This window comes from Strix aluco, chromosome 1 (genome assembly GCF_031877795.1).
Source record: "Strix aluco isolate bStrAlu1 chromosome 1, bStrAlu1.hap1, whole genome shotgun sequence".
Classification (NCBI taxonomy): Eukaryota; Metazoa; Chordata; class Aves; order Strigiformes; family Strigidae; genus Strix; species Strix aluco.
The window spans coordinates 2,790,407-2,806,350 of record NC_133931.1 but is presented as its reverse complement, the minus strand read 5'-3'; the positions used below and the strand labels follow the sequence as shown (position 1 = coordinate 2,806,350).

Sequence of the window (15,944 nt, the reverse complement as noted above, 5' to 3'; positions counted from 1 at the left end):
TCAGGAAAAGGGCCTGAGGGTCCTGGTGGACACCAAGGTGAACATGAGCCAGCAATGTGCCCTTACCGCAACGAAGGTGAATGGTACCCTGGGCTGCATTAGGCAGAGTATTGACAGCAGGTCAAGGGAGGTGATCCTTCCCATCTACTCAGCACTGGTGGGGCCACACCTGGAGTGCTGGGTCCAGTTCTGAGCTCCCAAGTACAAGAGAGACATGGACATACAGGAGAGAGTCCAGCAAAGGGCCACAAAGATGATGAAGGGCCTGGAGCATCTCTCCTATGAAGAAAGACAGAGAGCTGGCGCTGTTCAGCCTGGAGAAGAGAAGGCTCGGGGGGGATCTCATCAATGTCTATAAATACCTGAATGGAGGGAGAAAAGAGGATGGAGCCAGGTTCCTTTTCAGTGGTGCCCAGTGCCAGCACCAGAGGCAATGGGCACAAACTGAAACACAGGAAGTTCCCTCTGAATGTCAGGAAAGACGTTTTTACTGTGAGGGTGACTGAACACAGGTTGCCCAGGGAGTTTGTGGAGTCTCCATCCTTGGAGACATTCAAACACCATCTGGACATGGTCCTGCATGAGCGAAGGTGTTGGACAAGATGACCTCCAGAGGTTCTTTTCAACTTCAACCATTCTCTGATTCTATGAACTTCTCCATCTTCTGCTGAATTTCCCAACACTGCTTTCCAGTATTCCAGTGGACTGATATCACTAGCACCTCAAAGGTGAGTTTCAGTGGCTGAATTTCTCAGATTCTGCTCTGTGAAGAAAGCTGTCGAACTTGTGGTATCCAACAGTTTGTCAAAAAAATGTGAATAACAATTGTTTTAAGCAACTGTGTGTATAATGCATCTATCAGTTAGTTCTCTGAAAAATAACCAAAAATAAACAAACATGAAGTATGCATTTAACATTTTGCTTTTGACCCATTCAGAATCATCTTTTATGCACAGTAATTGAGATTCTGACAATCTACTGAAGATTTGTAGACTAATGCAGGTTGGAAGGGATCTCTGGAGGTGTCTGGTCCATCATTCCGCTCAGAGAAGGTCCACTTAAGTGAAAGTTGTTTGGGGTCTTGTCCAGATCTGAATATCTTGAAGGACAGAGATCTCACAGCCTCTCTGGACTCCTGTTGCACCGGTTATTCACCCTGATGGTCAGAACCTTCTGCCTCATATCGAGTTGAAATGTCTTATGTTTCAGATGCCCTTTACCTCTTGTCCTTCCATCATGCACATCTGAGAGGTTATGGTTCCACCTACTCTACAGTCTCCCATTAGCTAATTACAGACAAGAATAAGATTTCTGTTAATTTATGTTCAACTTGTGGTTGATCAGTACCCCCAGGTCTTTTCTTCAAAATAGTTTTATAGCCAGCCAGCACCCATCCTGTCCCATTGCATAAGGTTAGTCCATCCCAAGGCGCAAAGGAAAGTGTGAATAATTATCTTCCTTCTGATTTTACAGCAAGCTGGGCACTTGAATAACTTCACAGAGCCTACCGAGAGCCTACATTGGTTTCAGGCCTTCACCTTCTGGGATAATGGAGAGCAGCAGTGAGGGTCACAGTGCCTGGGGTGAGGTATATCCATGTTGCAGGAGGTCCTGAACTCAAGGTGATGATTGTGGAAAATAAACTCAAACCTACCAATCCCTTGTAGCCATAGAAAAATTGGTCCTTGAATTTTCCTGGCAGATGGAGCATACACAATTCCTCTAAAGAAGAGACAATGATGTTTTAGAAGTTTTACTTCCCATCTTTCTTCTAACAAGGATTCCTTGCTACAGGGACTGGGGCTTTACCCCTGGGACATGTGGGAGAATTACAGAAATAAGGAGGCACTAATATCCTTTGTTTATACCTAGACCAGCCCTCTCTGTCACTCAATCCCCACAGACACAGGACAGGGCAGACAGAGAAGCTGTCCAGGTGATTCAGAAGCAATTTCAAAGTCCACTGTAGAATCAGCATCTGATAATTTTAGATCCTTTTCTGACACTAGTGTATTTTAGAAGTGGGATACCATGACATTAACTACCATCTAGCAATGTTAGTTTATATCTATCTGCAAAATACATCCCTCCAGCCCAACCCAGCAAAACTGATGAGCCAGAGCATATCTCCAAAGGAGGGAAGCGCTCTGCATCTCCAGGGTCCGGAGAGGCATCAGCAGTAATAGCATCTCCATTCCATCTATAGAGTGAAGAATAACAGAAGAGTTTTGGTGTTGGTGTTGTTGTAAGGGAGATAGATGTTTCGCAAGCTCATATGACAGGCTCTGAACACAGTAGTTCTGCAACACATTAGAAAAGGAGTCTGGCTTGTTCCACCTTTCTGCGCTCTAACTCCCTATTGTAACAGATGACACAATTAAAAATAGAAAAGGATGTGGTCTCAGCAAGGATTGGAATATATCTGTGCCTGTTTAATGGAACATATGGTGGAATATTTTTACATCTTATAAAGAAGTGTGTATTGGACATGTGCTGGCACTTGTGAGATGCAGCAGCAGAAAAATGGCATTAATATTTGCTTCCTGACAACAGGAGCTGCCATACACCGTGTACACGCACACGAGTCATCAGCAGGACAGCCCACAACTGACTAGGAAACCTTTCATTATACGCACCATTGGAGTTAATTCGGAAGACATTGGCTGAAGTCTCCTGAAAAAGTTCCTGTAGTTCACTGGGATCAATCTGGGTGGCTGTGAAGACAAAAAGGGAGAAGATAATTAATACTGGAGACCACTTAGCACTCTGAAAGGGGATCACCTCCCAGCTGATCCTTTGAAGGGGGATGCAGGTTCCTCCTCGCTGCAGAAATTTAGCCCAAGTAGGTGGTCTGGTGTAGCCTTACACAATGTCTGATCATGCAACTTGCACTGGACAGGCAAATACCTACTCCAGCACCATCAGGTGAAGATGCTGCTGCCACACGGCGGATACAGCCCATGTGGATTGCGATAGCATTTGTAGGACTTATTAGCAATTGGAATATAAATGATTTCTGCTCATTTATCAAGTAAGAGTATAAAAGCCTTGAATGAACAAGAAACCACGAGCACAACAGCATGGTTAACCATCGCTTTCCAGAGTAGGAAGACATGCAAGCAGGTTCTGCCTTCAGAAAAGGGGAAGAAGCAGTGAGAAAAGTGCAACTGCTCTGTGGGCTCAAAGCTTTTGGGGTAGGAAGGAGATGGGAGTCCAGATGGGTTCTCTGCACACTCATCTTCCAGCCCCAAGAGAGCCTCCCCTTCTTCCTACTTCCTGATAGCCCAACTGGAAGGGCCAATGAGTCAGTGCCAGAACTTGCTATTGCTGCTGCCCAGACAACTTCTCTCAGCTTCATTCCCAAAGACCTACTTTGGCCAAGGTACCCAAATCAAGGAGAACACTGAAGTGAGAGTTTGAATGTTTGGGGTTTAAAAGTTTGGTGATGGGTTGGTTGATTTTTTTTTTTACTAGCTTCTTTTCCCAACTTTAAACCTCCTGAAACTATCCCGAGCTCCTCCACAGCTTCATCATCCCCAGAGAAGGAACGACATGAGGTTTGACTAGACTATATTAAAGAGACAGGATACATCACTTAAATAAGTTTAAACAGGCCTCTGTGATTTGATTGGTAACAGCCACCAGAGAAACTCATGTATACCTATGCCTTTGGCACCAGCTTTATGGCAGCAGATTTATAGCAGATTTTCTCATTTTTAGCCCTATTCTGTCTCCGACCTGGGTCAGTTTTTGCAGGTTTCCCAGAAACTGCTCTACCTGAAACTTTGGTCAAGTCCATAAGCACAGGGCTTGTTCACCCACACACTACAACACATTCAAATAGCCACTGCTAATAGCAAGCCTCTCTCCTGAGCCAAAGCATTACAGAAAGTCAAACAGGAGCTACGATTCATATTTTCAAGTCAGCAGACTGTAACTACAACATATTCTGCATCCCTTAAGCAGATTTTCCTAAGCTGTTAGAACATCATGCACCCAACCTGCATTTGGAAGAGCAGAAAGTCAGCAATGGAGCAAGGTGAAAACCATGAATATTGAACAAAACAAGTAGCCCACTTGATACACTGCTCAGGTTAGTCCTGAGGATACATCACCCAGTGCTTGAGGACAAGCTCCACATCCAAACAGTGCAATCAAGGGATTTTCCGCTGCTTCTCACACATCTCACCCACAGCAGCACTCGTGTGAGACGATTCAGCCCTGTACTAGCCGTAAATAAAGTCCTGGATCAGTCTGTCAGGTTGACACAAATCCGAGGCATTAAATGGTGTTTAATCCAAATGCACAGGGGCTCATTGCTAGAGATTTTCCCACTCTTCTCTTCCTGCAGTTCCTCCTAAATCAGCTGTCCCAGACACTTCTTTCCTTTGCTTTATATATGAGGCTATATAACACAAGAAATTAGCTTGGGCTTACCTGTCCCCCAGGAATTTCACTTGTTACTAACAAGATCCAGCTTTCATTAAATCACTGACAAAAGAGCAGCACAGGATAAGATTTTTAGATCTTTACAAACATTGCTGACCCTGGTTTGAGGATGTTTTTCCTGGATTTTCAGCATGCTAACACACTCCGGGTTAGCAATATGGAAGGACATGTGTCCAGGACATGGCTAAATTTCTAATTGCACATGCCGAGAGGACTGGTCCACACATTTTGTGAAAAACTGAATTTGCCTCAATAGATTTTTAGCCTAGCCCATTGATCCTGAGTCCATAGGCACTTATGTACTTTCTTGAATGAAGCCTCAGATGAACCATGATGAAATGAAACCAGGGTTGGAAATTCCTTCAAGTCCTCAGTTGTAAGCACCCAGCTACAAACAGTATTGCATTAAACCCCTCAAATAATACGGCCTGCAGACTTCAATGTGTTCCCACATGGGGACACTCCTGCAGATTCATAGCATCCAGCAGGTACCTCTGGGGAATCATTTAAAATGCCAGAACCACCCAAAAATCCAAGATGAAATATCCCAAATGTTGCAAAAGGCAGGAGAAGCACAGATTTCACGGTGTGGACTATGTGCACCTGCATTTTGGAGTCACCACAACACCATGGGAAACACTGAGTAACACTGCGTGTCCAGAGTTGGACCATAAGGTTAAAAACCACCCAGAAATTCAGGCACTAATTTGGGAAAGTGGGATTTATCCAACCTCCCCTGGGCAGCCATGGGGAGGCCAATTTGCTCACCCTGTACCGCATTTCCCTAATAGAAGAGGAAAAACACAACAGGACAATGTGTGAGGATCACATTCTGAAGACATGGAAATACTTAACAGTTTAAGCTTCAGCATTTTCATTTAGTCAAATGCAAGTGAGATGATGAACTCCCCCCTGAAGTCCCTCGAAGGCTTGAAATCTCAATCCATAAATATCAAACAGAGAGCGCCATGACAACCCCACACCTCAAACAAACGCAAATTAAAAGAAAAAACAAATGCAGATGCAACCTTTGGCCAGAATTTCCAAACAATTACTTTGAAAATGCAATGCTTGGAAAATACTTTATCTGAGAAAACTGCGTTGAATCTGGCTTGCAATTTCCTGCCCCTGGACTTCTATTTGATCTTACAGCATGCTGCCAGTTCTGGGTTTACTCTGGTTTTGTTTTAGAAAATAAAATAAAATAGTAACAAGGATTTTTTTTTTAACTGCTCCAATTTCAAGCTTCCACACAGCAAGCAGAGATGTTGTAACTATTCATGGAAGATTCAGCAGTTCAAGCAGACAAGCAAAGCAATTTAAAAACAGCAGCAGAAAGCAAAGCAAAAACGCATCTGTACTGCCAAGCTAAGTGAAGACATACCAAGACTGCAAAAGAAAGTGAATGTGAAGTACATTTGTGTCTAATAAAAAATTAAATGTCTTCAACTACATAAAGCGAGTACTAAAATATTATGATTCCCCAAGAAGGAATATGAGGGTTGCCGATATCCAGTAAATACTTTGCAAGCCCCAACCCTAATAGGATTCAGGGCCACATCTGGGAAAAGATGACTTTTACTTAAACTGAGAGTCCTGAAAGTTGTGAAGGGTTTGAAGTGAATATGTTACAGAATACTATGTGCAATTTGTTTCTCCTCCACTTCCTTAACTGGACATTTCCAAACACATATTTACAGTTGCCATTTATTTTCCCCATTTGCTTTCCAGCAGAATCCCCTTGGCAGGAGACAGGACAACCCAACTTCCTCTGCTAACAGCTCAACCTTCTCCCCACCTAGTAAATAGTGATGACCCATTATATTTATTGCAATTGCTAAAGCAGCAGCTAACACTGGCATTCCTGATGTGTTCCTACTTAGTTCTCCTTTCTTTTGCCTGGAAAGCTACACAGACACTCAGGTAGGTGCAACAAATGGAAAGGATGAACTTTTAAGTACATGCTCTACCACAGCAAAATGTGCTCACATGTGCTCTGGCCAACTGCAATGGGAGACCTCAGCTGCGAATCTGATCTTAAGGAACTATGCAGCTTGAGTGGGGTGAGTTAACCTTGGCTGGATGTCAGGTGCCCACCAAAGCTGCTCTATCACTCCCCTCCTCAGCTGGACAGGGGAGAGAAAATATAACGAAAGGCTCATGGGTCAAGATAAGGACAGGGAGACTGATCAGCAACTACTGTAATGGGCAAAACAGACTCGACTGGGGGAAATTAATTTAATTTATTGACAATTAAGAGTAGGGTAACGAGAAATAAAAGCAAATCTTAAAATACCTTCCGCCTACTCCTCCCTTCTTCCTGGGCTCAGCTTCACTCCCAATTTTCTCTACATCCTCCCCCCCGCAGTGCAGCGGGATGGGCAATGGTGGTTGCAGTCAGTTCATCATGTTATCTCTACCACTCCTTCCTCCTCACATGCTTCCCCTGCTCCAGCATTGGGTTCCACCCACAAGAGACAGTCTTACACAAACTTCTTCAACATGAGTCTTTCCCATGAGCTGCAGTTCTTCACAACTTGCTCCAGCATGGGTCCTTCCCACGGGGTGCAGTACCTCAGGGTCCCCATGGGGTCACAAGTCCTGCCAGCAAACCTGCTCCAGCGTGGGCTCCTCTCTCCATGGACCACAAGTCCTGAGAGGAGCCTGCTCCAGCGTGGGCTTCCCATGAGGTCACAGCCTCCTTTGGGCACATCTACCTGCTCCAGCGTGGGGTTCTCCATTGTTGCAGGTGGGTATCTGCTCCACCATGGACCTCCATGGGTGCAGGGCACAGCTGCCTCACCATGGGCTACACCACAGGCTCCAGTGCCTGGAGCACCTCCTCCCCCTCCTTCTTCACTGAACTTGGTGTCTGAAGAGTTGTTTCTTTCACATATTCTCACTCCTCTCTCTTGGTTGCATGGAGGCAGCTTCTGGCATCTTCTCATCTGCAGCCCCCCTGCTACCAACACCTTGCCACATAAACCAAATACACTGAGACAGAGCCACTGTCTTGTAATCCACCTTGCTGCAGTCCTGGAAATGCATGTATTGGCTTTTCTTTGGTGTTTGTTTTTTTTTTTTATTGTTGTTGTTGTTCATGTGCTTATTTTATTTATTGCACCAAAAAATCCCTTTCCTTCACAAGAAAAATAGTTGCAACTGTCACCACTGAAAACGGTGTCCCATCCTGATGTGACTGCATGTGTGTGGTATGAGATATTCCTTGTCCAATGATGCTGACAGTGCACTGAGAAGGGACAGAAAGGGAGGGTGGGACATCATCACAGCCAAGCTTTGCTGCTTTCTCCCTGCTCTTAACGCTTCCCATCTTGTCATCCCAGCAAATTGTTTCAAAATAAAGCTTGAAAGGAATACGTCCACTAGTAAATAAAAGAGAGTGAGGGAACAAACTATGTTTTATTGTTAGCTGACTGCCCAGCTCTGTATTGCCAAGACAAACTCAGTAGCTGTTCCGGGTGTAGTTTATCCCAGAAATTGCTTCCTCTAGACAAAAATCAGTAAGACTGCACCAGGTTTCAATCCAGACATGCAACACCATCTCACACCTATCTGCTATACGGAGGTGGCATAGAAAAAAGAAAGGAAACTGAATCATAGAACCATAAAAACATTTGGGTTCAAAAAGACCCTTAAGATCATTGAGTCCAACCATTAACCTAACACTGTCAAGTCCACCACTAAACCATGTCCCTGAGTGTCTTTTAAATACCTCCAGGGATGGTGTCTCAACCACTTCTCTGGGCAGCCTCTTCCAGTGCTTGACAACCTTTCCGGTGAAGAAATTTTTCCTAATATCTAATCTAAACCTCCCCTGGCACAACTTGAGGCCATTTCCTCTTGTCCTATCACTTGTTACATGGGAGAAGTAACCTTGCTACGACCTCCTTTCAGGTAGTTGTAAAGAGTGGTTGAGAACCTTAAAAATCCATATAACTTTGTGCATGATTTTTGCAAGCATTATTCCAGTGGAGATTCAGAGTGCATTGCTTTCCACGTTTCAGTGCAATTATAATTTATCACACCTCTGTCTAGAGGAGGCTGTCGGGATGAGGACTGGCCAGTGGAGGGGTGCGGTGTCGGTGCTTGAAGTGAAATATAACCTGGGAGCTTGTGGTCTGCTTCCTGCTATTCTGCTCAGGAGGGACAAAATGCTGCTGATGCACATGGGCATCCCTGGGGCTCTCAGGCGCCATGACAGTCATTAGCTCCAACCATCACTGGCAGCAGTTTGTGGCTGGGAAAGGAGAAATCCAAGCGAGCTGGCGAGCAGAAATGTCTTTCGGTTCCTCTTCAAGACAAGCCAAATGCAAAGCCTGAGCAGACTTATAGGGTCTTGTCTCTAGTGATATGGATATAATTAATGTCCAAAGGGAATAACTAGAGTTCCAGGACAACACACATGGTAAAGGTATCTACAGGAATATCTGTTTGCTTAATGTTAATGAAAACTTCTCTGTTCCCCATGTTAATCTTCTTTGTCTATTAATTATTTCAAAGTAATTTGAAGCTCCTAACGACTTTTCTGCAGCCAGGTGAAGTCAACTGCCTCCCTGAAACCAATTTTGTAGCAAACCCAGAATAACTCAGAAGTTGCAGAAAAAGAGGCAATAATTACAGTAACTCCAATAAAAAGGGAAAAGAGGAAAAACAGGACAAGCATTTGACCTTTCTACTTACAATACTTAATGTGGCTGTAGTAAAGCAGCTCAACGCCTCAGAACTGTAATGCATTTATCCCCACTGCACCACTGAGAGCTATGTCTGTGCTCTGTAAAAATTCACAGACTTCCTGCATCTGCATCTTTGCTCATTTGAAAGTTTTGACTGAAGTTATAACATCATCTTTTGCTGAAAAAAAACCTTCCAGCAGAAAGTTAGTTGGCATCCAAACTCTCCTTTTGTACCCTGAAACTCCTGCAAGGAATTAAGTGCAGGTAGGGAGCAACCTGTTCATTACGATTTCAAACCATCCACCCTAAATCCTCAGTTTACTTCTACCAATAAAGATTAAGCACAACTGCACTCAGGCTTGTGACTTTTAACCCCTTCAAAACCCAACTGAACAGATAAGTCTCGCCCAGCAAGAATCTTGTTCCTTCCCCAGGACCAGGGGACCCATTGTGAGGCTTCATTTCCCCCCTTGAAGACTTTTCACAGCATTGACCTAAGTTATCCAAGAGAGTAACTCTTTGTTGAAAACTATGATCCACAATGATACCCATGTGCCTCTGGCACTGGGAAATCAAACTCAAAGGAGAGAAAAAGATTGATTTTTGGCTGCTGGCCCAAGAGCTAGAGATTTTCTCTTGAGCAAAATGCTAAATTCATGTCTTTATTTTAGCTTTTCCACAACAATTGATGTAAAAAGGAAGAGGTGGAAGAAAATGAAGGAGGCAAAGGGGAAAAAAGAAAAAAAGTAGCAGCTTGTCATGGGAAAAAGAAAATGCTACAGAAAACAGACAAGCAAGAACTGGTAGATGCACAGCCACCTCCACCCACTCTAGACAAGTCCTCTAGCCACCAATACTCAACAGCTTCCCAGGGTGTTCCTCCATGTGGACTCTCTGATGTCAGATCATAGAACCATAGAATGGTTTGGGTTGGAAGGGACCTTAAAGATCATCTAGTTCCAACCCCCCTGCTATGGGCAGGGACACCTTCCACTAGACCAGGTTGCCCAAAGCCCCGTTCAACCTGGCCTTGAACCCTTCCGGAGAGGGGGCAGCCACAGCCTCTCTGGGCAACCTCTTCCAGTGCCTCACCATCCTCACAGGGAAGAATTTCTTCCTCATATCCAAATTAAATCTACCCTCTTTCCATTTAAAACCACTACCTCTCATCCCATCTGTACACTCCCTGATAAAGAGTCCCTCCCCATCTTCCCTGTATCCCCCTTTAAACACTGGAAGGCCGCTATAAGGTCTTCCCGGAGCCTTCTCTTCTCCAGGCTGAACAACCTCGACTCTCCCAGCCTGTTCTCACAGGGGAGGTGCTCCAGCCCCCCAGTAATCTTCATGGCCTCCTCTGGACCCACTTGAGCAAGTCTATGATCCTATGCTTCATACCAGCCCTTGGTCTCTTCCACAGCAAGAGCACTGTTTTGGTCTTCAGTTGCCTTTGCATTTCATATAAACCACAGGAACCTCATTTACCATCATGACCTCTGCTGTTCTGTTGAAACTAGTCAAAAAAGCTTCAACAAATACCAGCATAGAAACGATTGGCCAAGAATGTGTTTGGACAAGGCTCTTTTCCTCAAGGAAAAGAGCTTAAAATAGAAAGGGAAATGGAAGAGACTGAAAGAAGCAGAATCGTGTTTAATGTTGCAAAGTTGCTCCTGGCATGCAAGTTTAGGAGGTTTTTATTTCCTCCTGTTGAATTTTGAGTGAAATAAGTGATAAAGGGAAATGTAAGCAAAAATCACACTCATCAGGCAACATGCTTTTCATCAGCACTGGAAAACGTGATGCTGTTTCACGTGGCAATGCTTTGAAACTCTTTGCTAGAGATTTGTGCAGTGACTTGCAAAAGACCAGGGTCTCCTCAGCATGGCCACAGCACAAAGAGGGGGCACCGAGGCAATTACACATTTAACAATGGGATGAAGCTGGTGTTGGCATTAATCCACTTCCAACCCTGATTCCCACATAGTGGGTCGGTGTATTCAACTCAATTACTTATGGGTTAACTTGGGGTCTCTGCATTAAGACTCATAAACTCCTGTTCATTTATTTGAAATTGCCATCCTGGATTGGCCAAATTGTCCAAATAAAAATTTTGTAGTTTTAGAAATGAACCTTTGCCTGAAGGCATCTCAGCTGGAAGAACACATTTAATCCAACCAATCTGAAAGGGAGATGTATTTAGTGCATCTAGGTAGTGAAGTACCTGCCGTCTCCTCCTCTCCCCAGGGGAAAACAAAAAAACCAGGAGGTCTCTCACTCCACAGCCTTGCTCTGAAAAAGTACCTTACTCCCACCTTACTTTCCCACCAGAGACAGAAAAAATATAGAGAAAATGAGTGAAACGAGTGAAAAAAACCCCACATCTACTTTAACAGAACAGACTTTTTTCTTTGAAAGAGTTACTGCAGCTATAGCAAATTGACCAGAGGAGACAGAGATTTTATAATTTCTAAGCCAAGTTGAGTGCATGGCCCAAATTCAATGTGTAGAAGCCCAAGGAGGTAAAGCAGTCAAGGGAACATAATTTCAGGTTAGTAAGCATCCCATCCCTAGGCATGCATTTTTTTCTCTTGCTCTCTGAAGCAGAGTTTCAATACATTAACCTTTGTAAAGCCTCTGAGATTTGTGCTTTAGTTCACATGTCCCCAGACAAATAACTGGAACACATGGTGTCTCCAACACAAGTGTTCCTGGTAGAGAGAGCTAGTAAGTTTTAACTGGAGGTCAGCATGTCTCTTTCTTGGAAGATCCAACAAAAAGCTATAAATACATATACAATACAAATCTCTGAAGGAATAAATACAGAGGCTATGCCAAGCAAAGCCTAAGAAGCCAAAGACAGAGCCTATTCAAAAGGTTGCCATATAGGTGAGGTCTAGAGCAGCTGGACCAAAGCTTTGCAGCCTGGCAAGTGTCTGCACTTAAGAGGCATCACAAGGGACAGCCCAGGCGTGGAGAAGCATCCCTTACAGAATTCAAGAGAAGGTAAAGGGTGAGCATTAACTTTAAGTGAAAGCCAACCTCAGAAATTAAAGAAGATACAGAATTCAGACACTACCTCCTCCACTACCTTGACGAGGAAAGGGGCTGCACGCAATCTGTGCGCTCCCATTTTAAACCAACCAAGAGATAAGTTTTTTCCTAAGCCACTTGGATGGAGTATTATACCCTGAGGTGCTTTGCCATATCCCCATCCTTCTTGCCCCTACCATGATGGAAACCATCCCCTACAACTCTAAACACACCATCAAGTCCTCAGCCAGCAAATTGCAAATTGTGTACCCCCAATAAGCAGTCACAGAGAAAAGGAAACATTAGTTGCCTTTTTTACAATGCAATCAATATTCAATCAGATTTGCTTTGCATTATTTCTAGCTAAGATTTTTTATTCTCTTTTGTTTCCTTCTTTAGCATATATGCTAATAAGCTACTGCTGAAGAAGAAAACAGTGAGAAGTTCTAGGTGTACAACTAGTGTTGGTATCTTCTCAGCCCTGCAGCCTGCCCTGTGCGTCTGGGAGAGCAGTGCCAGCGTTATCAGCTCACATATAGGGAGCCTGGCCAAGGAAATTTTCAGCTGTGCCAACAATGTGTTATTCAGCTTTGCTGAACCCCTTCAGATCCATGTCCCAGAGGGTACATCTCCACCAATCTCATAGCAGCAGTCAACAAAAACAGTCCCTCCCAAAATCCACCCACACAGTGTTAAGGCAAGAAAAAGACATATCCAAGTACTCCACCAAGAGAAGAAGTTGTGTCTACAGCTAACCCTGAGACACACACATTAATTCTGCCCCCACCAGGCACTGACTCTTGGCCAAGTGGAGAGGTGTCCTCTGTGATGAGCACCACATCATTCCATGCAGCCAGACGGGAGCAACAGCAGCCCTGCCCGAATTTGCTCCAGGTCTACTTCACAACTGAACAGCAAAGGTATGACCAAACACCTGAAGAGACTGCATGCACAATGTTGAGAAGGAGCAGATACATCTCAGACAAACAGCAGTGGAGAAATTGCTGGCACAAAGTGTCCCCCAGAAGATGGGATACACCACACAATAAAACAAAAAGGGTGAGATGAGGCAGAGATGCTGGATAGAGGCTGCTTCCAGCTCATGGTCGGGGGGGAAATAGCCAACAAAACTCAACCAAAAGAATCCCAACCAACCAATAAACTTTATTACATTATTAACCTAATATTTTACTTTAATTTATTATTAAGAGGTTCCCTGCTTTTGCAAGGATACTAGAAATATTTCAGGTCTTTTTCAGCAGGATGTTACAGTTTATGGTTTTCAGTCTATTTTTTCAAGCTTGTTAAAGATGTTAGAAAGTGAACAGTGGTTTGCAGTATCAAACCTGATATTCTCTACATCTGCATTAAACCATATTGCTGCTAGAAAAATCTGTTCTCATCCTAGACTCCTTTTTTAGGCAGCAGTGAAAAAAAACAAAAATAAAACCAACCAACTAAGCAAAAAAACCCCTCACACTGCCTTCTAATTTCTACAACAAGAAAAAAGGCAGCTCTTGTTGAATTAGTAGAAGGAGAGACTCACAAGACTCTTACTAGCACAAAAATCCCATCACTTCATGGTGGCAACATGATGGCTAACAGTGATTTGAAGGTCAGGCAACCTTGTCAGCCCATGGGAAATGAGTTGGTGGGATCCTCGGTCCTGTTTCACCTGCTCAAATCTCTTTAAAATTAATAAATTAAATTAGAGGGTTCAGATAATTACTTTCACCACAGACATCCACATTGGCTGAGGTGCTCTTGTCCAGACAGGAGAACTAGAGAGAACATTGATTTTCTGTTAACTGCAAAATAGACTTAAAATTTTAAGCAAAATTTTATGAAGAATAAATGCAGACCGTAACTGTGCAATGGATTAAGAATCTGCTAATTCTGGCAGAGTGTGGAATTATGGCTTTGGTTGGACAGTTTCACAATTAAGAGTTTGTCTCCATTTTTAAGAAAAGGGGAGGCAAACTTTGAAAGGTTTTGCATAAATCTGACATATTACTGAGATGCAGTTAAGTAGCTTCTAAATAAAACAAAGTGTTTCTTTGATTTTTTTGATTTTTTTTTTTTTCTGGTAGTGGATTAGGAGAGAGTTAAAAAGACAATTAATTTTTGATTGAAATAAATCAATGTACTGGAAAATACCAATTCATTTGCAAAATTTCCCTATCAAATCCCATTACTTCCTGCTTTCCAAGATGGAAAGTCTAATCATGTTCTCTTCTTCATGCTCCAAAGCAGTAGCAGAAGCAAGTGTTAAGGTGGTGTCTGTGTTTTTTAAAAGGACCCTCAAATCGTTTAAAAAAAGGCAATTTAAGATGTTTCACAGTTTTGCTTGCTTTGTTGGTTTTTTTTTTTAATGATGATGTGGTATGAGTATATAAATAAAACTTGAGTGAAAGCAGGTTTGCATTTGCACTTCTATATTCCTAGGATTGTCTGCAGTCCTGTGCTAATGCAAACACAGACACCAGCACCAACAGTATGTGAAAATGCAAAGGAATTGACTGAAAAACAAAGTGGAGAGAATGAATCTTACACTCACTGCCCGAGCTGTTGGAAATGTAACATGAAAACAGCCAACAAAAAAGATGAAGAGTCCAAATATTTTTGAAACATCGTTATTTAAAGATTTATTGGTGATATAAATTACAAGATACTGTTTTTATTTTTAAACTAGCTCTTAATCAGTCTCTCTTCTGGTCTTATTAATGCACTCAGCACTAATTGCCTTAGAAAATATCTTTTAAAAGATCCAGGCTATTAATGACAAAATGGAGATGATTATTTTTTTTCTGATTAAGTCCATGTGATGCAAAGAAGTGGTATCAGAAAAATCAGCCATACGAATGAAAGGCAGAAACCTTTAAAAATATTACCTTATCACAGCTTTCCAGTCCAAAACATCCAGGTGAATGGGTATTTTTTTCAATCCTTGTAAATTATGGATTCTATAAACAAAATCCTGAAATGTAAACTCGATTACCAAAAAGACCCCCAAAGCATACTGGATAAAAGGTTAGTAATAAAAATGAATAAGAAAGTGTGATCCCTGCAGATAATATGTATAATTCATGAGATTATCCTTACCACTACTGTACCGGAGAGGTTCCAGGGCTGGGATGAGTCACTAATCTAACAGGAACAATGACAGAGATGAGACTCAATGCATCAACAGTGGTGACACTCAGATGGAGATGAACAGTGAGGTGGGAGAAGGGAGTAAGGGAGTGCTCTCCTCACTGCTCTGGCCATGGGCACCCGAGGGAGTCAATCAGTTTCTCCCCAGCCCCTTGGCATGTGTGAGTTATCAGAGAAGAAAAGTTGGAGGAGGACAGGAGAGCATGTGCATGACAGCTCTGCAGGAAAAGGTGGTGTTGCAAGATGCGATGCTGGACCCCAGCAGAGATGCAAGTTTGCTACAGGGTCAAACACGCTTGTTTCAGCGCAACATTGAAGACACTCTAGTGTAGAAGATGTCTTTTTTCCCCATGTCCTTCCTCTTCATCACTTCCTTTGTTAGTCAGGACTAAAACTTCAGACCATCTCAAGGATATAGAAGACAAATTGAACCTGCATTAAGTAAATACAACATTCTTGGAGAGCCCTTACAGCGTCATTGAGATCTGCACGAAGAGATTTTACAAACCAGAAACCCCAGAGAGATGAAGTGAGATCTGGGATGACAGGATAGCAGGAATTACTGAAACAGAGACAAAGTGGATGCAGTGGGAAACAGTGACTGAGCACTGCGACAGCTGG

General features: G+C 43.1%; 1 protein-coding gene across 9 annotated transcripts in view; it reads right to left on the bottom strand.

Annotated features, from left to right (window-relative positions):
• Nucleotides 1–15,944, bottom strand: part of TSNARE1 (t-SNARE domain containing 1) — a 508,113-nt gene that overhangs the window by 326,545 nt on the left and 165,624 nt on the right. For all 9 annotated transcript variants that reach the window (XM_074846421.1, XM_074846412.1, XM_074846395.1 and 6 more), the window contains one exon: nt 2,637–2,714. In XM_074846421.1, the coding sequence (XP_074702522.1) occupies nt 2,637–2,714 (78 nt within the window). The remainder of the gene's footprint in view (nt 1–2,636; nt 2,715–15,944) is intronic.